The sequence below is a fragment of the Gossypium raimondii genome, chromosome 4 (genome assembly GCF_025698545.1).
Source record: "Gossypium raimondii isolate GPD5lz chromosome 4, ASM2569854v1, whole genome shotgun sequence".
NCBI lineage: Eukaryota > Viridiplantae > Streptophyta > Magnoliopsida > Malvales > Malvaceae > Gossypium > Gossypium raimondii.
Window position 1 is genome coordinate 18,542,908 of NC_068568.1, and position 25,597 is coordinate 18,568,504.

Genomic DNA, 25,597 nt, shown 5'->3' on the forward strand with positions numbered 1-25,597 from the left:
AACAAACCCCCATGGAGTACGTAATTGTGCTGACACACACTCATGCAGCGATAGCCATTGGCCAGATTGATTTTTCTAACGCTAGTATTGGAGTGCTCCGTCTTTAACATTCCACACTACACCCACTTTGAAGTGTCTCTAATTTATAACTATATATACATATATAAACAGCTGTAAAAGCATATTCATTCAAGATTTATGGAATGATATCAGTCATCCATTACTAATGCAACCTAATCTATTCATCAAAGAATTGAAGCTACAACCTTCTGTCAAATTTATCCAACTCATTCATTGATAATTTACATGATTAAAGAATTGAGCATCGAATGTAACAAAAAATTTCGAACAATTTTCATTAACTATAATTAAACCTTGTTGCTTTATTTTCAAAAAAAATATTTTGAAATGTGGGTGTATTTCCAAGCCCCATGTGCATTTGCCCAAACTTAAAGTTTACATTGTCCCCAATGCACTAACATGAAAATGTAATGACAATAAAAAAATACAATGACGATGTATACTTATCAAAATAACTCAATTATTCGCAGCCGTCGATGTGGCTGCATGATGTTTCTTTTTCCTCTTTTTCTTCTCCTTCTTTCTTTTTTTATCCCTAGAGTGCTTTCTTTTCTTTTCCTTGGGCTTTCCACGGTCCTCAGATTGCTCCTCAGTTCCCTGCTCTGCCCCGGCACCATCAGCTACTTCTTGTGTAAGAGAGGCCACATGGAGTGGTCCAATGTGAGTAATATGCTTCCATGTGAGTAATATCATCCCGCATTAACACCTCAAGAGTTGCTAACAAGTCAGAAGTAGAAGCTTGAGTGTACAGTTGTTGTCGATGTCCTTGAACATGTTGATTTGGTCTTGAAGAGTGTTGTGGCTGCATCAGATTTTGGTGTGGATGTGTTTAGCCTTGTTGTGGATGCATTTGAGTGTGTTGATTGTAGTTCTGTGGTTGTGGATTGTAATTCCCTTGCCTAGGATTATAATTTCCCTAAGTAGATGTATTCCTATATTTGAATGTCACAGCATTTCGTCAAGCATTCTGAGTTCCCCAAAACTATTGGTTGCATCCAAAGTTGTTGTAAGAGTTACCATAAGAATTTTTGCAGATGTTACTAATATAACAGGCATTCTCTGCATGTTGTGAACAATCTTCATAGCTATGGTTGTCACTACAAATCTCACAATAAAAAGGTAAGAACATCAACTAGCTAAGCGACTTGTATAGGTGCAACTCCACTAGTCCCTTGCATATTTTTAATCATGTTTGTGAGAGAAGAAACTTGAGCACTTAGTACAGTTATTGCATCCAATTCAATAACTCCTGGAATAGTTTTTTCTTGTGCAGCTCTAGAGATAGGGTATTGATAATCATTTTGAGCAATTCTCTCAAGAATTCTCAAAGCATCATTATAAGTACAATCCAGCAGCGGTCCATTAGCTGATGCGTCGACAAGATTCCTTGTATGTGAATTCAGCCCATTATAAAAAATCTCAATTTTTGTGCATGAGACAACGTCAAAGTAAATATTTATAACGTTCCCATGTGGTGTGAAGATTTTCATCATCTAGTTGATGATAAGCAGTAATATCATTTCGAAGAAGAGCATTCATTGTTGGCAGGTTAAATCGCAAAACAAACTGTGTTGTTAGTACATCCTAAGAAGTAATTGATCCGGCAAGTAGTCCAAAAAACCAAGTATGGGATCTTCCCTGTAAGGAATAAGGAACGCCTTCTTGACTAAAGGAAGCACAGATCAATAAAAAGGATTTAAGATGTTCTTTTGAATCTTCATGTGGTATTCCAACATATTGTGCATTAGAATTCAACATTTGAAACATTACTAGCTTGAGTTCAAAATTCCCAGCTTGGATTGCTGGCCTAACAACTCCTGGTTGTAAATCATCCAAGACAGGCACTACAAAATCTCATATATTCCTATTTTTGTATGCGAGCATCTTGTGGCAACAATAGGTTATTAACATTTTGCTGTTGCATCAAGGGTATGGCTGCATTGTTCCCTGGTAAAGCCATATTTATTTGTTCTCGAAGTCTACTTCGAACAGTCCTTTCAATTTCTGGATCAAAATTGGCAAGAAAATTAGAATTTCTTCGAGTAATAAAACACCTACAATGAAGTTAAATAAATAGCAACAAAGAAAAACCAGTTAGTGAATACTTAATATTACATAAGGAAAATAAAGTGCAAAAACACAAAAAAAAAACAAAAATAAACATTAAACAAACGTCATCCCCGGCAACGGCGCTGAAAACTTGATCGGCTGTTTAACATCATAGCAATAATGTGCAAGTGTACACTATCGATGCAAGTATAGTAGACAGATGTGAGTCTGTGGGATATCGATCCCACAGGAATGGTAGTCTTTTGTCTATTAATGTCAGTGCAACAACTAGATAGAAATGAGATAAATTGTGAGAATAGTTGTCGATGCAATAACTTGAAAACAATAAAATAAAATATGATAATGATAAACTGGGATCCCCAACAAGAATCTTCAGCATTCACAAGGTATAAAAAGATAGATGATTGTTGAGGCAATAAAATTCAATGTATATCTTACCCAACGTCACTCCTCTAATTAATCTAAAACTTAAACATGCATGCTAACCTCACCTTCCAATGATGGAAATATGGCACTATTAAGAACAAATGGACTAAATTCCTCTAATCCTCACTCAACTTCTGTTATAATGCTTGTTGGCTCAAACTGTCACTACAATTTCCAGTGTCAGTGACTACAGTAACACTTCCGTGTTAAAAAACATTCAAACCCCATGATTAAACAATAAAAGAAAGATTGAATAAGATAAAATTTAACCAAGAATTCATGTGTACTTTCATACAAACAAAAAAAACAGAGAATAATCACCAGTATTTAGAAAGAAATAAGAAAGAATTGTTTGGAGAATACTATCCCTAGACAACTCGACAGAATTCTCTATTCCCTCTTGTCTCGCACTTAGGTGTCCTCGTCAAAAGCTAGTCTGCATCTAATTTTCATGTTAGCTCACTCATGAAAGGCTTAAGCTACCATGGTCGCAAGCTTTAAGCTAGGATGATGAAGATGATGATCCGAAAAAAAAAGCCTTCTTTTTTTTCTAACGTCCACCTTTTATTTCCTCCTCCAACAGTACAAGTGTCCTTTCCTCAAAATTATTTTGTCCTTGTACATATAGGTTGGTTATACCAGACTGGATAGCTCACGCAATTTTAATTCTTATCCGGACAGTTGTCAGCTACGACGATAATTCTGGATGCAATCTAGAATTAACTCATGCAGCAACATTAATGCAAAAAGATAGCAAAATTAAGGATAAAATAAGCTAGGATTCACTGAGTTATAAAATGCAATTTACTAAACTAAAAATGCTAAAATGTATGCTAAAGATAACTAAATGAGAACAATTTAACCAATAAATAAGGGGGAAAACCTATGCTCTTTCTAGTGCTATCACACCCCTAAACTTGAGTTTTTACTTGTCTTCAAGTAAAACAGAAACTAGCAAGGCAACAAAAAATGTTACTAAGGCAAATGATCATTCTAGCAACTTGAACCCTCTAAATTCCCAATGGATGAATCATATTCAAATGAAAGAAGATTTTTACTCCTAAAACAATATCGAGCACTAGGGCTTTGCCCAAGGGCATACTCGTAGACTTCAACCTTTTAGTTAAATCCAACACCTTACTCAAATCCTATTCTAAAATTTTTACCTCCTAAAACAACACCGAGCACTAGGGCTTCATCGGATGGGATGTTATATTAGTCATTGAACCCTAAGTAGTCATTAATTCGAACAAATTACCTATCCAAAATGCAATTCACTTATATAATAACTCCATAAATATTTAATAATATTTACAAGCTCGATTTATAGAAACGGGTCCTAAAATCGTATTTTTTGATACCATTAATTTTTGGGTTGTTATTGTTCTTATCAAATGACAAAGCATCTATCCAATTAGACTTGATAGACATCATATTCACCTTTCAACTGGTTTACTTATTTCTGATTAGAGTAAAGACATCTTTAGGTCCATCTACTAATATAATATTGTCTTTCTTTATTACGATCTGACCCAACAATACCACTTAGTATTAGTTAAACATTAGATAACCAGTGAGCCAATATTTGCTTCTATTTTCCTTTGCGTGCAAAAACCATTGAGGACAATAATTAAGGGTATTAATGTAATTTATAGATAATTTTATTAAACCAATCTATTCAAAAAAAATACAAGTTTACATAGACAAATATACTACACTGCGAGAACTAGATCTAACAACATCAACTCCTTAATCTTGCGACTTTAGAGGCAGTCTACTTAATCGTGTCATTTGGTGAAGTCTAACTCCTTAGTTGATGGCAATAATGTTGGTGTTGCAAGATCAGCATCTTGATATCACAACTTTGGCACCAATTTAGGCTCATTTTCTCATTCTTACATCAACTAAGTGTCTGAAACAAACTCAACTCAAATATTAAATCCTTAATGGCTTATATTTTTCATTTTATTAACAAAAGCATGAAAATGTGATAAAAACTAAAATTAACTATGAAATCTATAAAAAGAGAAAATATAACAAAATACACTACAAAATATTTTAGAAAAAGCTCTTGAAGTGTTTAAAGAGCTTAATTTGGCATATATAAATACAAAAAATCAATGTGTGTAGCCATATGTTGGTACAAGATAGTTCGGGCATTGATTTCATGTTGTGTACATTAAATTGCTCGCTTTGACAATTCTATGTCAGAGTCTCAAGACAACAAGAACAAGCCTCAAGATTGCAAGATCAAAATTGACCATTTGGTGCATTGCATTAGCTTAGGTATTGAGACTAATCATACAATTCTTGAGACAACATTGTTTAGGTCTCAAGACAAAGTGACCTGTATCTCAAGACAAGGGCACATCAAATCTAAAATAAATTTGCCTTGTTCCAAGTCTCGAGACAATAACCTATTATCTCGAGACTTCCAAACACCAAAGCTAAATTAAAAAAATAGAGGAAGTTCATCTCGATACTAGTCTTGAGACATAAAAGGGTATAGCCTCAAGACATGGACCCAAATGTCTCGAGACATGTCTATCAAATTTAATTAAAATCTATCAGGTCTCGAGACACTAGTAGAATTTGGATAAATGAGTTTGGATTTAGATCCTAGCCCCGTTTTTAACCCTCTACAATATTTAAGAACTTTAAACATGTTTCATTAGCATTTAATAATTATACTTATATGTTTAAATTGAGTTTTTATGAAATTTTATTTATTTGAATGCATGTTATTTAATAATATGCTATTGATCTAGTCTAAGTTGCATCGACAACGTAATATGATGTCACGCATTCAGGCTCGACAATCGAGTCGAGTGTGGGGTGTCACAATCTCATTTATGTTATTTTCGCAGTTTTATGAATTTGATGATAGTTATGATTAATTGAATAAAGTAAAGCCTTTTTATTGTTTTTATCAACCAATTAGGCCAACTCAAGCCTAATGAAGTTCTAACAAGTTGATGTAGTGTGCAAGAAACAACTTGAACCAAGCCAAAAAGTTAGTGGATTGGCCAGAATGTTGCAATATAAAGACCCTAAGTTGCGACATTGAAGCTACACTAAGACTTAAAATATATTTTTACCAACATCGACAAGGCAAGTAAACTATTGCCAAGGTCGCGGCATTGGAAGTAAGAACTTGTGACATCCAAAACTTGAAGTTGCAACATTCTCAATAGCCAAAGATGGAAGTCGATCAAAAGCTGCAACAAGTTTGCAATATTAAGAAGCAAAGTCACGACATCGAAGCTTTTTCCAAAGACTTGAGCAAACTGCCTGTAAAGCCACGACATTGGACTTGTAATGTCGTCACATTGATGCTTGAGAAACTTAAAATCTACAAGGTTGTTTCCATTCGCACAATCAACCTTAACTCTTAACTGAGGGTAGTGTCGATCGATTCGGTCAAATACCATTAATGCTATAAACGTAACTTAAAAACACCATTCAAAAGAGTCTTGATTACGCTTTAGAATAGTTTAATAAATAGACTCATAGGATTTCCATTGAACTTTATTATTGTCAATTTTCTGTTTTTAGTAAAGTTTAGTTCATCTTAGTTTTGTTCTTAGTTTTCTCTATTTACTTATTATTTTTTTGTTGTGGGTTTACCATCAATTGTAAGTGATCAATAATCTCTTCTGTCGTCCAAGTGATTTTAATCACCAGATTCTTCAAATTTTTGAGCATCCCTTAACCCTTTATTCTTTCGTCCTTTCATTTTATTAATGTTTTGTGGATTAATTGGGTTGAGTATAATTAGAATAGGTAGTAACTAATTTCCTAAAGGGGTTGGTTAATTGAAGTGGGAATAGTTAATCGGATGTAGGGTTGAATTTGATTAATTGGATTAATTCGAATAAGCTTAAACCCTAAAATTGACACCTCTAGGTAGTAATTTAGGTAGATGAGGCCAAAATGAGATTTTACTTGGAACCAATTCGATCTAGCCTTGTTTAGATCTATCATGTCTAAAGATAAATGGAGTAAATTGATTAATTGATAGAATTATAGGCCGAAAGGTATTAATTAGGTTTGTTAATAATTAATCAGTAAAATCCTTAATTCTAGGTTAATTACAACCATGGATATTAATCAAATTTCTGTTTTTCATTCTCGATAATTTATCTTCTAGTTTTGATATTTATACAATTAGGTCCTTTAGTAGTAATTAATTTTACATTTTCAATTCATCCTTAGTTGTACTATAGTAATTAGATTAGTAGCTATTTAGAGTTAGTTTGCATGTTCTTTATTGCTATTAGGATCAATTTTAGTCATACCTCCCTTAGGTATGATCATTGGAATACTTTTGTATTTCATTGAAAATAAATCTATATTACAATTTGACTTGTTCGATTGCAATATACCGCATATTTATATTTTTAACCTACATTGTTTTATAGCCTCGATGCACGCACACTAAGGTGTGGTTAGTAAGCTTAGAAAATTAGACGTTGGATACTCAAGACTAACCAACCGCTCACACCAAGATAACACACCGAAGTGCTTACATTTGAAGACTATAAAGTAATGGATCCATAATGCACAAAGTGCTACGCTTTAGTCTTTAAACATGATTTGAAACCACATCTTCTAACACACGTGAGCATACATCCTTTATTGGCATATCAATCGTATCCTAACTATTTGACCAAGCTACTAGCGCTTTTAACACTTATTATCATTTGAGGAAATCCAATTTCAAAACATGTTTACTGTAACCTTCCAAACCCGACCTAGACATTATGACCTGATTTTGAAGGTTACTTGGCCACTGAAATGGCCTAGTAAAACCATCAAATTTCAAAAAGTGTTTTTCAAACCATTTGGTTACCTTTCCATATAAAATTGTGTAAATCTCTTAATTTCTGAAAAACGTATGAGTTTCAAACATAAAACAATTGACTTAAATATATACTTTACAAAGATTGATTATTTTTTAAAACTTAGTTGATTTCCAACTTATTTACTTTTCAAAACTCATTTTCCATATTGTAGCAGAAAAAGTGGTATTTGAGAGATTTTTAATTAAAAACTAGATTGCATGCATAATTAAATCAATTTCTAAGTTTAGACAGTTTAAAACTTAAATGTCATGCATGCTGAAATAAACCCAAATTAAAGTCTCATGCCACAGTCCAAATAAAACATTATAGTCCCAAATAACAAAAGTATAAATATTAAGTTAAAAATTACGTTTATTAAAAATTATCCGAGATGCTCCTTCGATTTTCGAATCCAAATCCTAACCTCGTTGGTTATCTAAAAAAACAGTAAACTAAGGAGTGAGCTTAAAAAGCTCAGTGTGAGTCATAACTCAAGTAATCAGAACGGTATAGAAAAATATAGCGCATCAGACAACTAATATACAAAATATCAAAATAGTACAGAATCACAATTTTCAGAATACATGTATATGTTAGTGTATGACTATGCAGTTTTGAGTTATAGAGAAAGATCCTACCCAATATCTCTACACACCACAATAATAGTTCCCCACAACTCATCCATCCCTACACACCGCGTTGTGGACAAGCCACAAATATTTGCAGATAAACTACCAGAAATATGTTTATAAACCACCAGATATGCAGATAAACTACCAGAAATATGTAGACAAGCTACTAGAATTGCAGATAAACTACTAGAATTATGCGGACAAGCCACTAGTAGTGCAAATAAACTGCTAGAATTTTCTCCTTTCATAATCGATCCAACCCCAATACAATGCAATATGACATACAGTGAAAGTAGCAAAATCAGTACAGTAGGCATGTTTTCAACATGTAATCAGATTTAACAGAAAAAGTGAGCATGGTTTACCATGCATGCAGTATATTATTAGTAGTGAACATGTTTTATCATGCTATCAGTAATAACTGTAACAGTAGACATGTATTAACATGTAATCATAATATCATTATCAATATACATGTTTTAGAACTACAGAACATGCGAAACAATACAAAACATATAGTTGCAGTATACACAATTTTGGCCCAAACACTAAACTTTAGCTAGGAACACTTACATACGACCAACCCGAACAAAAGGTACAGATCTCATTCCAATATTACTCCAAAAACATCCATGCCATCGATTGGATACAAATAATATAAATAATCACTCTGATATCAAAAAACACACCTTATTGTGTACGTCCAAACAATATTAGATCTAAACCATTGTACTCCTTCACTGCAGATCCGATTAGATCTTGCCTAGATCTGATCAACTATCTCCTGTTTACAGTTCGGTTATGATAGCACTTCTAACAACTCAGATTTGGTCTAAACATCCACATGCTTCATAGATTTGAAATGGATGATCAAAGGAAAAGAATAACAGAGTTTCGACCAAAGAAAAATAAAAAGGAAGAAGAAAAATAGGAGATTCGGCTACAACAAAAATAATAAGAAAAAGGAGGAGAAAAGAAGAATAATGGTGGTGGCAGCATGGTGGTGACACGACGATGCAGTGGTAGCACGACGGCAACGCGACGGCGACACGATGGCAGCGTAGTGGCGGTGCGATGACGACGGGTGGTAGTAATGCAAAAGGGATGGGAAAGGATGAGGGACAACGAAAAAGAAGAAAGTATGCGGTATAAGGTGGAGATATGGATTGAACAAAGGAAGAAATGGTGGTGTATAATGGTGCAAACAAAAAAAAGTAGGGAAAAGAAGAAAAAAGGAAAAGGGCGGCCAAATGGAGGAAAAGATGGGAAAGAAAAGTGAAAGGGAATATTGTAGAGATGTTTACAAAGAGGAAGACAAGTTATGGGTCAACCCCAACATCATCTCCACCATCATGGGCAGGAATCAAGGGTTGACCACAAGGTTTGTCGAAAGTTTTAAAAATACGTGTGTAAGGGAAGTTGAACTCGGGTCATAAGAGCAATTTACTACTACTTAACCACTAGTCCATAATTCAGTCTTATCTAAAATCTCAAAGAAAACAAATATAAATTCGAGCAGGACATTTACATAGACATTGCCATTTATAACAAATTCATTCATATTTTAAGATTACATTTCCAAGTGCCTACTAGCAAACTTGTTGCCAATTTATAATCTTTCAATGTTTATTTCCCATATAGGTGAGCCTTATCACCAATGCTTTTTCATGTACATATTCATTTGTGTCTAAGTTTGTCCTTTCTCATCAAGGCTTTATTGTCTATTATTTCACATTGCACAACAACGACATTCAACTTTTAAGTCTTATGATACATGAATTTTTCTCAATTGTATTATTTTACACAATAGTCATTTAGTACACATGTATGATATTCACTAAAATTATTATTAGCTACCATGAAAATATTCACTTTTATTCTATCATTTTATTTTATTCTCATTATACCATTGTACACAAGTTCCCATATTCCATTAGTCTAACATAGAGCTTAATATCAAAATATTCGGCAATGGTTTCATGTTTCATTCACATACATTTTATTTCATCACTTTATTAACCAAATATTCAAATTAATACTTAATCTTATCTAAGGAAAGTATGAAAGTCCAAACGGGTACTGACGTTTTGGATGGTTCAAAACTCAATTCCTACCTATCCAACACTTGAATCCTTACTAATGCAAGCTTGGAAGTCCTCATATAACCACTTCCATTTTTTTCTTAATGCCCAAGAATAAACAAAATTTCAATATACAAGTTTTGAAAGCTTTCCCATGAAAATAATATCAAATAATAACTTAAAAGGTGCTGAGAACAGTATTTCTTACTTTATGGTAGCTTTCTCTCTCATGAACCCATAAAACTCTAAGCTTGAATGGTGGAGTTGATGGAGGAAATGAGCTTGGAATCAAATTTTCTACTTGATTTTATCAAGAAATCTAAGTTTGGAGTCGAAGTTTTGGTTTGATTTGGAGAAAATGTGAAGAGTTGAAAAACAAAGTTTCTCCCATTCTCAGCTATGGTGAACGGAAGCAGGGGGGAAGAAGACGAATTTTATTTTATTTTTTGTCATCTTTTCCCTTTTTTATCCCACTGAAAATACTCCGTCAAAGGCCAACAAGGCAAACTTCTCAAAAGTATGGTCCACATGCAATTCCCCCATCCTAAGCTCATCCAATGGTCCAAAATTGTTCTAATGATTTTAATAGTTTGTTTCCATGATATTTTCAAATAAAATTCAAATGAAAAAACCTAAAAAAAAATTATAATTTAATTTCTATACTTTCAAATATTTTCCAATTTAGTCTAGAAGTAATTTTCATCATTCCAATAATCAAAAATAATTCACATTTTCTCTATTTGGTCAAATTTTTATTTTAGTCCTTTAATTTTTTAATATTTTCAATTTAATCCTTTTTATCACATTTTCACTTCCACAATTCTTTTCATAGATTTCTAACCCACATATCAATTTTACTTTCATAAAAATTCTCCATCAAACATCATTTTCCAAATTTTCTCAAAATTTTACTTTGTTTGATCCCTGAAACAATGCCGCTAGGCTCCCTTTGGATGAGCAATGAGATTGACTCCGACGAGATTAAAAACAATGGTGAGGGTGAGATTAATTACTATAGCGGTGAAATTGAACATTGTAGTAATAAAATTAAAAATTATGGTAGAATGTGTGTTTGGATTCAATTGCAGCAGTGAAGTGAAAAAAATATCATTAATCACATTAAATTAAAATAAATTATATAATATTTATATTAAATATTAAATTTAAAATAAATTATATTAATGTTAAATGATAGTTAAAAAATATTAACACGTTCAAATAAGAGACACTAATATCTATAATATGATAAATATTTAAAAATTATTTTTATTAAATAAGAATTAAAATTTATTAAATTTATGATTTTATTAAATTAAATTATTTTAAAATGTTTTAAATATTAATTAAAATTATATTTATAGATGATAAAATTTTATATAAAAATAAAACTTATACCATTATTATATAAGAACATAATTAATAATATCTTTACTTTCTATTTATTAAATAATATATTCAATTTTTATAGAAACCCACTTTAAAGAATTTATGAAATCTAGCAAACCCGTCAACTAAACTGAATTAATAAACAAAATTGAATAAAAAATAGAGGTTAAGTGGTACAAACGTTTCTACTGACGGCCTTTCCTTTCACTTCACCATTATTTCGTGGAAAATAAGAGTTCTGGTGAGATTAGGATGTCGGAAAATATGGATATCACATATTATAAGGATAATTACATGTTATTATTTATTATCATGATCGGTTAGCCCAAATAAAAAGTGATCTAATTTGGTTAAGATTTATTGGACTTTAATTATTAAATAAAGTATGGATCAAATATGTGTAGATACTCTAGTAATTCAATTTTAATCAATTTCTAATTAATAATGGGCCAATTAAGAATTAAGGCTAATGTTCCAAAGTTATATATTAGGGTTATGGTCCCCAAATTACATACAAGATATCTTTTCTAATATCCTATCCTTAGAAAAGAGAGAGCAAATATCTAAATTTTTTGTGTGCTAATTTGAAAGATTAAATTCCAAAATCCGAAAAAACTTCAAGGAATTCATAGATTAAGGTACGCTTACGCATCTAGTTTTATTCTTGATTTATTTTTGATGATTTGACTTGACAGATCCCGATTTGATTCTAATTTTATATTAGATATTATTTAAAATTCTAACAAGTGGTATCGAGCCTCATCATGTTAAATCATTGAGAATGAATTAATTTTATATTATTTTGGATTGATTCGTTATTGATTTTATAGATATGATATTTCAATTATATATAATGTTGAATCTTTGAAATTCTAGATAATTTTATTTAGGTTTCGATTAATTATGACTTAATCTTTTTAGGGTTATTTTAATTTAATTTTCATTCAATGTTGAATTTTTGGATTAATATGAATTTATCATGGCTTTCACTTTTGATCAAAAACCTAAACTATATAGGTGTTGGTTTTAAAGGGAATATCTATTAAAAAAAGTTTGGAGCTCAAAGGAATCGTGGTAAGTTTTAATGGAATTGAAGCGACAATTGAATTTAAAATATGAGTATATTATTAATGTTTCATAGTATTACTTTGGTATTTTTTAATGCGATATGTGTGTGTGTGTGTGTGTATATATATATATATATATATATAAAGGCTTTGCTTGTGTTATATATTCTTTGTAATAAAACAAACGAGAATTAGATTTGGTTTTGAAGTGCATTGAATGTAGTAATTTTTTTTTTCTTTAGTCGATTATTATATATTTTAAAGAAATTGCAAGCATGTATATTTTGAGTATTCATACGACTTGTTATTATTTGTTGATTCTCTAGATTCAATTATGCTTCAATCTTCTTTCATTTTTAATCGATAATGAGGAATTAATTGAACTTATTATCCGGAATTTCCAAAACTAAGAATCTTTGCATTCTTGATTTCATGAAAGTTGGTTTGATTGTTATTCTTCAATTGCAATAATATGTGTTCACTATTTTGATTATCTATGGTAATATCTTTGAAATCTATGTTTGAAGTATTAGGAATAATAGATTTGGGTTTTGTTATATGCTATGAATTCTCATAAGTAGTTAGCATCTGAAGACTTTTATAAAATTTGGGATTCTTGTTATATTTGGTGATTATGGATTTTTTAAGTATTTGTGCGTATAAAGAAGTTTTATGATAATGTCTTTAGTCATAAATATAAATTGAGTTTACATGAAATATGTAAGGCATGCCATATTATTTTTCTATTATTATAATTGTGTGTATATATATATATATATATATATATATATATCAATGATTTTGAAGATTAATGCATGATTATAGTTTGTGTGAATATGTGTTTATAACCATTATTCAATAAGATATCTTTTATAGTTTAATTGGTGAAATTAAGTTTTGATGAATATCGTTGAAGTTGTTAAATTTTATTTTATTTTTTGCTATGGTTATATATTCAATTTATGGGTGCTTTGGTGCAAATTCATGTCAACTATATACATATGTAAGTAATTTGATTTTAAGTTTGGTTCTATAATCTTAGGTTTTAGCATCTTATGGTTCCAAATATTTGGTTAAATTATGATGATATGGTTCATTGTATGAATTGTGGGATATGCCAACTATTATGATTTTTTTTTTGAGATTTATCAACTTGAAAATATTTTTCAGGTATGCATGTGAATATCTGTTTAATCATAAATACAACTTTTGATTTACATGGTAAATTCAAGGTAAGTTTTTCTATTTGATTATAAATACATGTATATGCATGAATTGCTTTGGTGTTTTTGTCCATGTCAAAATTATGAATACATGTGTTTGTTAATTATTTGGCTTTGAACCACTACATTATTTCTCTTTGGTTTTGATATATATGATTTTGGAACAAAAAAAAAAAAAATCAAAGATTAAAGTTTTCGGTTTTTATTGCATTATAAAGATAGACTTATTTTGAGTTATTTGAGTCTATAAAGCAATAAAAAATAGTTTTGACATTTGTCTAATGGGTAAATTTTAAATTTGAATATTGGTATGTTTATATATATATATATATATATATATATATATATATATATTAAAATAATTTAATTGAAGCAATAAATCACCAAGTGATTTTTTTGTATAAATTATTTTGTTTTAAAATATAAAAGGTTGTGTGCATGTAACTTAAGTTATGTTAATATTGATCGGCCCAAATGAAGGTTAATAATATTACATGTGAAACTATGATAATAAACATGTGACAATTATTCGGTTTTACATGTGAGCAATAAATTGGCCCAAAGGACGATTTATGGTTCGACATGTTCTTATTGTCAATGTTTGATTATTACACCAATATATCACTTACAAGTTAATATTTTATCCAAACATAAAATATTAATGGAGTGTCTAACATCTTGAGATGAGGTTTACCTTTATTCAATTTATTTGGTTTAAATTTGAAGTCTTATGTGAGGTTGTTTATGGTTTATGATTTATTCAACTATTATTATATTTGCCAACATCATTGTATGTTGTTTTGGGATAAATATATATACATATATAAACTATTATCTTTTAATTTGATTGAAAGATGAAATTAAGAGTAATATCTTAAAACAAATAAATTCATATTTTGGCTTTAGGTTTTAATTAAGGATGTCTAATATTTTAAATAGATTAGTTGAAACAAAATGCCGCTAAAGTGACCTCTTTTGTGTAGATTAGTTTATTTAAAATATCAAGATGATTATATGTTTTTGTGATTCATGTGTTTATTAATTGACCCAAAGGTAAGTTAATATTTGATGTAATTTTGACGACATCTGTAGTGATAAATTTGTGACAATTATAAGGTACTTTACGTGAGCAATATGTTAGTTCAAAGATTAATTCATTATTTGACATAATTTATTGTGAATGTTTGATTGCTACAACAAGAGTACCGCTCCTTTGTTAATATTATTGTACAAAGACTTGATATTAATGTTGTGTTTAGTATCTTGAGATGGGATTAGCCATTATCCTGAATTTATTGTTTACTTATGAATATTGATGTGAGCTTATTTTTATTTATTTTTTGTTCTGTATTCAACTAATTCATCTTCTACTACCACAATATATGCTAATATAAATTCTATACCCATACTTAATGGGACTAATTTCAACGAGTGGAAAAGACATTTACTTATAGTGCTTGGCTGTATGAACATAGATATTGCACTAAGGGAAGAACAACCCGCACCTCTCACTGTGTAAAACACCCCTAATGTTAAAAAGGGGATTTTGAGAGGTAGGATTGTTCAAATTTCATGAGTCTAATGATCATGAAGCATAACATTTCAGAAGTCTTTAGGGGCACAGAATCTAAAAAGATTACTCAAGCCAAGGTTTCCTTGATGAAATTGAGAAATTTTTTGCTAAAAATAATAAGGTTGAAATGACATCATTTCTGACTTCTTTGATGTTTATAAAGTATAAGGGTCAAGGAAATTTTGAGCGGTCTAGGGGCTATGACTTTTATGATCCCAGAATTAGGAATATTTTTGAGACAAGAATTGCAACATTCTTTTAAGATGTTGAGTTTGGAGGGAGAAATAAGGTTAGAGACATTGCTTTTAAGGAGGACTTGAATTCTAACTCAGTTCCTACTATCACTTTTGATAATGTTTAAGTTCTCATACCTATCATTGATTAAGAAGTGAATCTAGAACCTCAATAAGACAATGTTGAAAAACTCCCTATTCAAGATGAGGTAATTGTTCCAGAAGAACAAACTCAACAACCTTATGAACGAATGTCATTAAAAAGGTCCACTAGAGAAAGGGTTATAATGGCTTTAGTGGAATATTTTGACCTTAAGTTTCATCAGATTAATATTAAGTTAATGGTTTCTCAATGGTAACATTGATCATACATTTATATGGTGCAACTAGAAAACTTTGTGTCTGATGATGCAAAGTTAATGATTTGCAAATTAAAGAACTTCATCTATGGGTTTAAGCATGCTTCTCATCAATAGTATTACAAATTTTAACAAATGATTATCTAATTCAGTTTAGAGATCAATTTTGTCGATAATTGATATACCATAAGTTTAGTGGGAGTAAGGTTCTATATTTGGTTTTATATGTTAATGACATATTGCTTGTCAATAATAAGTATAGTCTCAATCAATGTCCTAAGAATGATTTTGAGATTACAAAAATGCATAAGATTTTTTACATTTTAGCAATAAGAAGTCTAATGTATGTTCAAGTTTGTGTACATTGGAATATTGTGTACACTGTTGGATGTTAGGCAAATATTTTAAACAACCCTGGTTTAGACCATTGGATAGCATCCAAGAGGGTTATAAGGTATTTTCAGAGAACAAAAGATTACATGCTCACATAACGGAGGTCTAATCAGTTAGAGATCATCAAGTATATAGACTTCGATTTTGATGGAATATGGATACAAGATTTTGTCACTAAGGTGCAAATTGTGAAAATAAATTGCAGTCTTTCATTCCAATAGCAACAGGAGCACATCAAAGTCAAAACACAGACTTTATATTCATGGTTGTTAAAGTAAAAGTTCAGAGTGGTTAGATGCCTATAAAGCATATTAGGACAAACTCCATTATTGCGGATCCGCTTACTAAGGGACTACACCTAATGTTTTATAAGAGCACACTGCTGATATGGGTGTAATGTCATTTAAGGATATTTGGTTTTAGTGGGAGTTTGTACTTTTAAATGCTTTTATGATATTGACACATTTATAGTTATTTTAGTTTATGGATATTAAGTTTATTTTCTGCAGACATAAAATTTATTTGGTTTATTCACACTCTGATTTTGGTAAGGTTTTATCTCACTAAGGTTTAAGAAGGACCAGTTGGAAATAGACATGTTTAGATCATATCGCATGTAATTTCCATGCTACATATCCATACTTGATCTAAGTCATTTGGTTGTGTTAATATACGTGATTAGGGATGGATTTAGTTACGATATATGTAACGAAAGTCGCCTTAGTTCTATGTTAACATAATTAATGGACGAGATTGTTCGAAATACCTTTTGGATATGATAGTAAAATTTTGAGCTCATAAGGTTATATAATGACATGTAATTATAGAGTAATCAGTATATATATATATATGTGTGTGTGTGTGTGGTCCAAGTGGGAGATTGTTGGAAAATATGAACATCACATATATAATAAGGGTAATTACATGTTATTATTTATTATCATGATAGGTTAGCCCAAATTAAAAGTGATCTAATTTGGTTGAGGTTTATTGGATTTTAATTATTAAATAAAGAATGGATCAAATATGTGTAGATACTCTAGTAATTCAGTTCTAGTCAATTTCTAATTAATGATGAGCTAATTAGGAATTAGGGCTAATGTACCAAAGTTTTATAATAGGGTTATGGTCCCCAAATTATATACAAGATATCTTTTCTAATATCCCATCTTTAGGAAAGAGAGAGCAAATATTCTCTGAATTTCTTGTGTGCTAATTTGGAAGATCAAATTCCAAGATCCGAAAAAACTTTAAGGAATTCATGGATTCAGGTACGCTTCCACGTCTAATTTTATTCTTAATGATTTGACATGACAAATCTTAATTTACATTTCTAATTTTATATTAAATATTATTTAGTGTTCTAATCCTCAAACTCACCTCACCGTATGCCATCCAAAAAGCAAACCAGTGTAGTGTGTTTTTGTCTTCATATTGACCTGTATGCAATACTGTGCAACATGGGTATTATCTACTTGGAATATCAGTTAAGAGTTCAGAAAGATAAAAATTTTAATTAATTTTAATTACAACTAAATAAGTTTATTAATATTTATTTATAACTCTCCAATTATTTTACTATTTTATTTATCGATGAAATAATTTTATGTAATTCATTGATGCATGGAATTATAGAATATTATCTCATTAATTAATCATGTATAAAATTATATTCCGACCGCGTACATCATATGAACAAAATATACGTGTGCAGTATTTAGGGTACAGACCAAAATCTGAGAGTATACGTGGCGCAAAAGCAAAATCCAGCATCACAAAGTGGCATGCACAACCTTCCAGCACGGCACCTACTTCTTTCTTTCCAAGTTGCATCAATCTCTACTTTCACTTGCTTTATATAGACTTCAAAATCTTTCTTATCCAAACTGCTCATGAAGAAAAAATGGAAACTACCGAGCAGATAAAGGAAGAGAAGAATGCCCCCGTGGTGATCCGAGCAGTTGGTCGAGACGAAGAGGGTAGAAAGAAGGTTGAGAAGGCGGAAGTGCCGTCTCGGAACATGGGCACCATCAAGTACGTTGAAAAGAAGTTACAGGACAAAGGGGTGCAACGTATGGACCGACATCCGGCTAGTGGGATTGGGATTGGTCGGCCGCCGCCCAAATCGGGACGTGGAGGGAAGTACACGTGGGAAGGACCTGATGACATGATGGAGAACGAGCTGTCACCGGTGCCTGCAGCCATCGATGAGAAGGATCCTAACTACGTGGATGAGGAAGAAGAAGGGAGGATTTTGAGGGGTGAAAAGAGCGACGTGAGTGGGTTTGTGGTGGGGGAAGTGGAAGTGACTAAAACAGCTCAGGACCGTGATGGGGTAGCTCGAGTTGAGGTTGACGCTCACTTGATGCCTAATTAAACTACTATTTCATATCAAGCTTTCTTTCACTTAACCTTGCTTTTCTGTTTGTTTGATCAAAATATAGAGGATACTCTATATTATACGGGCTTAAATTGTAAATGTATCTTCCTATCTTAATTAACCAACTTTTCAGTTTCAATCTTAGATCAACTTTTACTAGTTAAATTTTGTTATTACTTTTTTTTACCAATTAAAAATAACAAACGGAAACCACCTACAATATACAAGTATGTACAATATTAAAATAAAAAACTAAACTCTAACACAATTTTGAAAAATTAAATAAAATTAAGTAGGTAAGGTATATTGTATCTTCGAATTTTGAACCTAACAATAGTTATATATAATTTATATATAATGGTTAGTTAGGTGATGCAGTTATATATATAATTGTTAAGAGGTATGTGGTTGTTCACATATTTAAAAATCAAAATAAAACTGAAAAAGTGAGTGTTTATATTAAAATAAACTTGAATAGTTAATTTTAAGTTTTAATAATATAATTAGTGTAGTTCAAATTTTATTATATATCATATTAAAAATATGAAGTTGGTAATTTGGCAGAAAAGTGCTAACTTATCTGTGGAGGTAATTTTATATTTAAGTGTTGATAATTTATTAAACCTTAGATTGGGTTATGCTGATTTCTTGGTGAGTATTTAACTTATTATGAAAGATTATGTTATTATAGAGTATGAATTTTGGTAATTAATTTGGATTAACATTTTTACTAAATTATGGATTTTAGTTTAGATTGTGATTTCGAGCTGCCAAGAGTTTATATATATATATATATATATATATATATATATATATTATATCTTATTATATTGTATATTTTCTTAATGGAATTTCTATTTTATGAGATCATATTAGATCTTTGATTGCAAGTAGGTCTCAAAATCATACCTATGTATTTGATTAGACACTTAATCTATTTTAGAGAGATACTTATATAAGAGTCCTGTTCTTAAAGTAAAACCTGTTGCGGTGGTTTTATTTACTATGGTCACAAGGGCCGACTATAATAGTGAGATATTTGCTGTTTTAAAGTGTAAAGGTGAGGAAAACGATTAGAGTTTGTGTGCGTAACATCTCTCGTCCAACCCGATCTCGGGTTTAAGCTGCAAAATGTTATATTTGTTTTTAGAGCAACTACAAATTATTATACATCATACGGTCACACACATATGCAATTAAGAACAATTTTACATTTATATTATGTAACATATTTATTTATGGGTCCCACACTAGCTTTAGAAAGCTTTTTTTTTTTTGCAAATTTGAGGTTGAATTAAGATTAATTTGTAAAGTTTTTAAAACCTCAGGTCGGCATCGCGACATCATAATTCCTTCATCGCGACTGTCGAAACCATTTTTTAGAAAAAACAAAAATTTTAGGTTGTCGACTTTAAAAAATAAAAATTGGGAGTCGTCACCAATCTTTTATTAAGGTGTGATTGGATCACCTAAAAAATCAGCTTTGGTCTACGAGTTTTAGAAAAACGGATCCGGGAGCCAGTTACGTTCGAGGAAGGATTAGCATCCTCGTAACGCCCAAAAATTGGTACCTAGTTAATTAATTAATGTCTTAATGTCAAAAATTTGAAAAATATAATCCTTAGCAAAAACTCTTAAACGTTACGTATTAAGACCCTTATCATTTCAGAGAAAGAAAATGCCACACCCAATGCGTTAGGGCACGACATTCTAATTTCCTCAAAAATGAATTAGGCCAGAATACTTGTGTAATAAAAATTTAAAAAAATATCTATTTATTCAAGATTTAAGAAATCGCGGCCCAATACGTTAGGGCACAATTCCTCCAAAATCCCAAACTCGAAATATTTCTTTTATTATTTTTTAGAAAAAATCTTCATTTCGAGAAATCAATGCGTCACATCCAATACGTTAGGATACAACGTGTTGAATTCCCAATAATGAGTTCTTATTTTTTGATTAAAGAGAAATGCTCGATTGTTAGATTTAACGAAGAAAATCGGAACCCAATACGTTAGGGTCCAATTTCCTTGAAAATCCTAAATACAAGCATTATCTCAATTTTGAAAAGTCCTATTTTTTTAAATTTGAATAAGAAGATGATGTAATGTGATATTGAATATGTGTAATAATGTCGCAATAACAAGTACAACAATCTTGCACCATATTGGCAATCAAAAGGTAATGAATTAAAAGCTAATTTTCAAAAGAAATAAATCCTACGTGAAATAATAATATCTTGATAAACTTTTAACTAAACATTATATAGGAAAAAAAGTGATATATGTAAAATACGTATATTTAGAAAAGTAGAAGACTTAATAATAATATACAATAATATATGTAAAAAATAATTTGATGTAAACGAAATACATTAAAATAGATAAAATATAATAAAATAGTTTTTTAAGAGGAAAGTTATATATGGTAATAAGACAAAATGAAATCTATAATTTATAACAAGAATAATTTAATATCAATCATGTATATATACAAAGCATGGTATCGTAAAAAATATTATTATATAAATCTATTAAAATATAGAAATATATTTAAATGAATAAAAAATAAAACCAAAATCGTTGAAGATATACCATATTTGGAGGCAAATATATAAAAGGAATAGGAAAAATATATTTATGAAATTAAATAATGACATATAATAGTAATATAAAAAATACATAGTAAGATAAAACTATGCGCATGAAATTTAAGTAAATTGATAAGAAGAAATAATGAAAATAATAATAACAATAATAGTACAAATAATAATAGGATTAGTAAATAATAATAATAATAAATTAATTAGTAAAAGCACAAATACAAAAGGGATTAAATTGCAACTAAAATGTAATTAGAGGGAAAAAATGAAGGGCCCAATTAAAAGGCGCGAATAACTCATAGGCCTCAAATGGGAAAATATCCCCATCCTTTGAAACGCATCCCTTTATTAGGGCTAAATAAATAAATAAATAAAATTCGTAGTGGTATCACCTTCTCCCTTTTTTAAAATCGTAAATAAGTAAAAAATAATCAGAAGAAAAAAAATAGTAAGCCACCTTTAAAAAAACTGCCAATCGTTCTCTTTTTTTATTCCTCCTCCTTTTTTTCTACAATGAAGGGAGATGCCTCTATTTATAGTTGAGCCTCCCCAAATCCAACGGTACAGATCAATTACATCAACGGCTGAGATTAAAGGGTATCTACAAATTAAATCTCTAAGATTAAAAAATCATATCTTCTAAGATTGCATATCATATCTAAGATTATATATCATATCTAAGATTGCATATCATATCTAAGATTATATATTATATCTAAGATTGCATATCATATCTAAGATTGCATATCCCTGAAGATTATGTTTCCATAAGCTTGTAGATGGACCTTCAACCTTTTCAAGTAATAGGCAATTCCGATCGGGTCAAATGATATTACTTTGGGGGTTTTTTTTTGTGAGCCCGGGCTAAAATTGGGTATTACAGCTGCTCCTCTTTGCTTGTTGTCGTGTAACAGGAACGGAGCAAAGACTTTAGAAATGGCCAATTTTTGCCCAGTCACGCTGGATCTTAGTGTTCTTCTTCTTCAAGCAGCCACATTCCATCCTACTGCATCTTCAAATGTATAAGAATTGGTGCTTTAATCTATTCCACTGCAATATCAAGGAGATAGGACTTACAATCTTCAACCTATTCCACTGCTGACCAGGGAGATATGATTACTGGCTTCAATGTACTCCATTGTAACCACAGGGATGTAAAATCCGCCATCTTCGATCTGCTCCACTACTGCTTAGGGAGATAAGATCTGAAATCTTCAATCTATTCCATTGTTGTCCAGGGAAGTAGAATTACTGGCTTCAATGTACTCCACTATAACCACAGGGAGGTAAAATCCGCCATCTTCGATCTGCTCCACTACTGGTTAGGGAGATAAGATCTGAAATCTTCAATCTATTCCACTGTTGTCCATAGAAGTAGAATTACTGGCTTCAATGTACTCCACTATAACTACAGGGAGGTAAAATCCGCCATCTTCGATCTGCTCCACTACTGCTTAGGGAGATAAGATCTGAAATCTTCAATCTATTCCACTGTTGTTCAGGGAAGTAGAATTACTGGCTTCAATGTACTCCACTGTAACCACAGGGAGGTAAAATTCGCCATCTTCGATCTGTTTCGCTATCGGTGCAGGAAGGCAAGATCTACTATTTTTAGCCTACTCCGCTGCAACCCAGGGAGGCAAGGCTGGTGTCTTCGATCTGCTTCACTGTCGGTGCAGGAAGGCAAGATCTGCTATCTTCGATCTACTTCACGCCAATACATGAAGACAAGATCTGCTTTCTTCGATCTACTTCGCCACCAGTATGGGAAGACAAGATCTGCATCTTCGATCCACTTCCTACCAATATAGGAAGACAGGAGCTGCTATTTTCGATCTACTTCATGCCAATACATGAAGACAAGATCTGCTTTCTTCGATCTACTTCACCACCAGTATGGGAAGATAAGATCTGCATCTTCGATCCACTTCCTACCAATATAGGAAGACAATACCTACTATCTTTGATCTACTTCACGCCAATACATGAAGATAAGATCTGATTTCTTTGATCTACTTCGCCACCAGTATGGGAAGACAAGATCTACATCTTCGATCCACTTCGCTACCAATATAGGAAGACAGGATCTGCTATCTTCGATCTACTTCACGCCAATACATGAAGACAAGATCTGCATCTTCGATCCACTTCCTACCAATATAGGAAGACGGGACATGCTATCTTCGATCTACTTCACGCCAATAAATGAAGACAAGATCTGCTTCCTTCGATATACTCCGCCACCAATATGGGAAGACAAGATCTGCATCTTCGATCCACTTCCTACCAATATAGTAAGACAGGACCTGCTATCTTCACTGATCTGCTCTCTGGGGAACATGACCTGTATAATGAACCTAATTATGCCTAATGATTAGGATGACATGAATCAAATGCTCCTAACTAGACATGTGTGAATGGTGTTTGCATGAATGTAGAATGCTATTTTTGAGAATGATCCCCTTTTTTCGTTTAAGTTATCATTGCTCGAAGTTTATTAAGGCTTTATAACTGACGTGCTACAATGCTTTCTTGCTCGGCTGGCGAGTCCACTTAGTCAGATTTCCCCCACTGTAAACCTCAAAGTTCAATCTACTAGGACGTAAAATTTGTACCATCATTCTCCCACTGCAACCCGAGGGTAGAAATATATGGCTTCTTCTCAATCCACTCCTATCACAATTCAAGGATACAGAATGTAAAATTCTTTGGCCCTTTACACCATGCCCAAGGTGTCGCACCAAAGGCTCATGTGCAAATGAAGTCTTTCTTCTCCGAGGAAACCTCTTTCTATTACCTAGTGACCATTGCTCGCTTGTTTATTATGCTTTGTCATCATCATGTCATTTGTTCAATCAATGTTTTTGACAACAGAATCCAGAAAGTTCTAATTAGACTCTTCCTTCTTAAATTTCCAACCTTTAAACTTGGTGCGTTCTAAACAATAGTCCTGTTTCAGGTTCTTGTATTATTTAGGAACTTTTAAAGTAATATGCAAAACTTCCCTTGTGAAAGTTTTATTAGTCCATTAATCATTATTCCAATGCAACATGCTTGCAAAAAAGGTCATAACAATAGGTAAGAAAAATTTGGTTCTGAGCATAGCTCGAAAGAAATAAGTTATCAAAAATAGCAAAGAAGGATAACAAAGAAATTGATTGGAAATGTGTATCTTTGAAAAGAATGAGGTATTCCAAGAACAACAAATTCAATAGTATGAAAATTGGCTGCCCCAGATATCGCAGCTTGAACTTCTCTGTACAAACTTTCTAAAGACCCTTCTGAGTTTGACATGTGTTTGAGAGATCTACAGTACTCTATCGATGCCTCAAGATGTTGCCTACTCTTTCCCGTTGGTTCGAGTATAACTAGATCACCACATGCCCCCATCTGGTCAAGATTCGCGTTGCTCTGATCACCTCATGCCCTATTTTGACCAATATTTGAGCCGCCCTTTTCGGGTTTTCAACTCAAATCCCCTTTGGTCTCAAGGCGTCCTTTGCAGATTTTCACCTTGGCCTCTCCATTTTTCTTTTTCTTTTTCTTTTTCTTTTTATCACTTTTATTTTTTATTTCGATTTTGACCCCCCTTTTTTTTTGAACTCATAAGATTAGGAATATCCTTATTATCCCTTCTAATCGACGCATTTCCAGATAAGGCCTTCAACATAAGGTCCTTCCCAACTTGGAATAAAGTTTTTTTTTGTGGGAAGGATCTTTTTCAATACCAGGTCCCTCTCAAGGAAATCTCTAGGGCAGACTCTTTTTTGTGAACTCGCATCATTTGCTTTTGGCGCATTTGACCATGATGAATAACTTTGAACATTCCTTTTCAATCAGAATTAATCCAAAAACTCAGAGAGCAAGAATCTTGTCTTCAATAGGCAATACCGCAATGAGCCCAGGAGAAAGGCATTGCCCCGGCGGAGTTTTTTTTTTTGCGATATGGCATTAATCACGAATAGACTGCAAACCTTTGAGATTGTGCTGTTGTTCAAATTTAGTACATTGTCAGATATGATCTTTTTGGGGTTCCATACTGGTATAGAATTCTTCGAGAATTTGCTGACTATCGACTTCATGACATTGGCTTATGAAGTGGCTTCCCTTCATTTAGTAAAGTAATTGACGGTCACAAAGATGAATCGATGACCGTCAAACTCTTTTGGCGAGATCGACCAAATGACCTTCATGCCCCACATAAAGAGAAGTCATGTATGAAGGTAAGATCAGTTTCTCGACTTTTT

General features: G+C 31.8%; 1 protein-coding gene and 1 long non-coding RNA gene across 2 annotated transcripts; one reads left to right on the forward strand and one right to left on the reverse strand.

Annotated features, from left to right (window-relative positions):
- Positions 1 to 1,740: 1,740 nt before the first annotated feature.
- Positions 1,741 to 10,553, reverse strand: LOC105767418 (uncharacterized). Its single transcript, XR_008195147.1, has 2 exons — positions 10,343 to 10,553; positions 1,741 to 2,085 (listed from the first exon to the last, which is right to left on the reverse strand). It is a non-coding gene; the product is annotated as an uncharacterized LOC105767418 (long non-coding RNA).
- Positions 10,554 to 18,239: 7,686 nt separating this feature from the next.
- Positions 18,240 to 18,887, forward strand: LOC105767416 (uncharacterized). The gene has a single exon (XM_012586935.2). It carries the CDS (start codon positions 18,272 to 18,274, stop codon positions 18,743 to 18,745), a length of 474 nt encoding a protein of 157 aa, XP_012442389.1. The 5' UTR covers positions 18,240 to 18,271; the 3' UTR covers positions 18,746 to 18,887.
- The last annotated feature ends 6,710 nt before the right edge of the window (positions 18,888 to 25,597 follow it).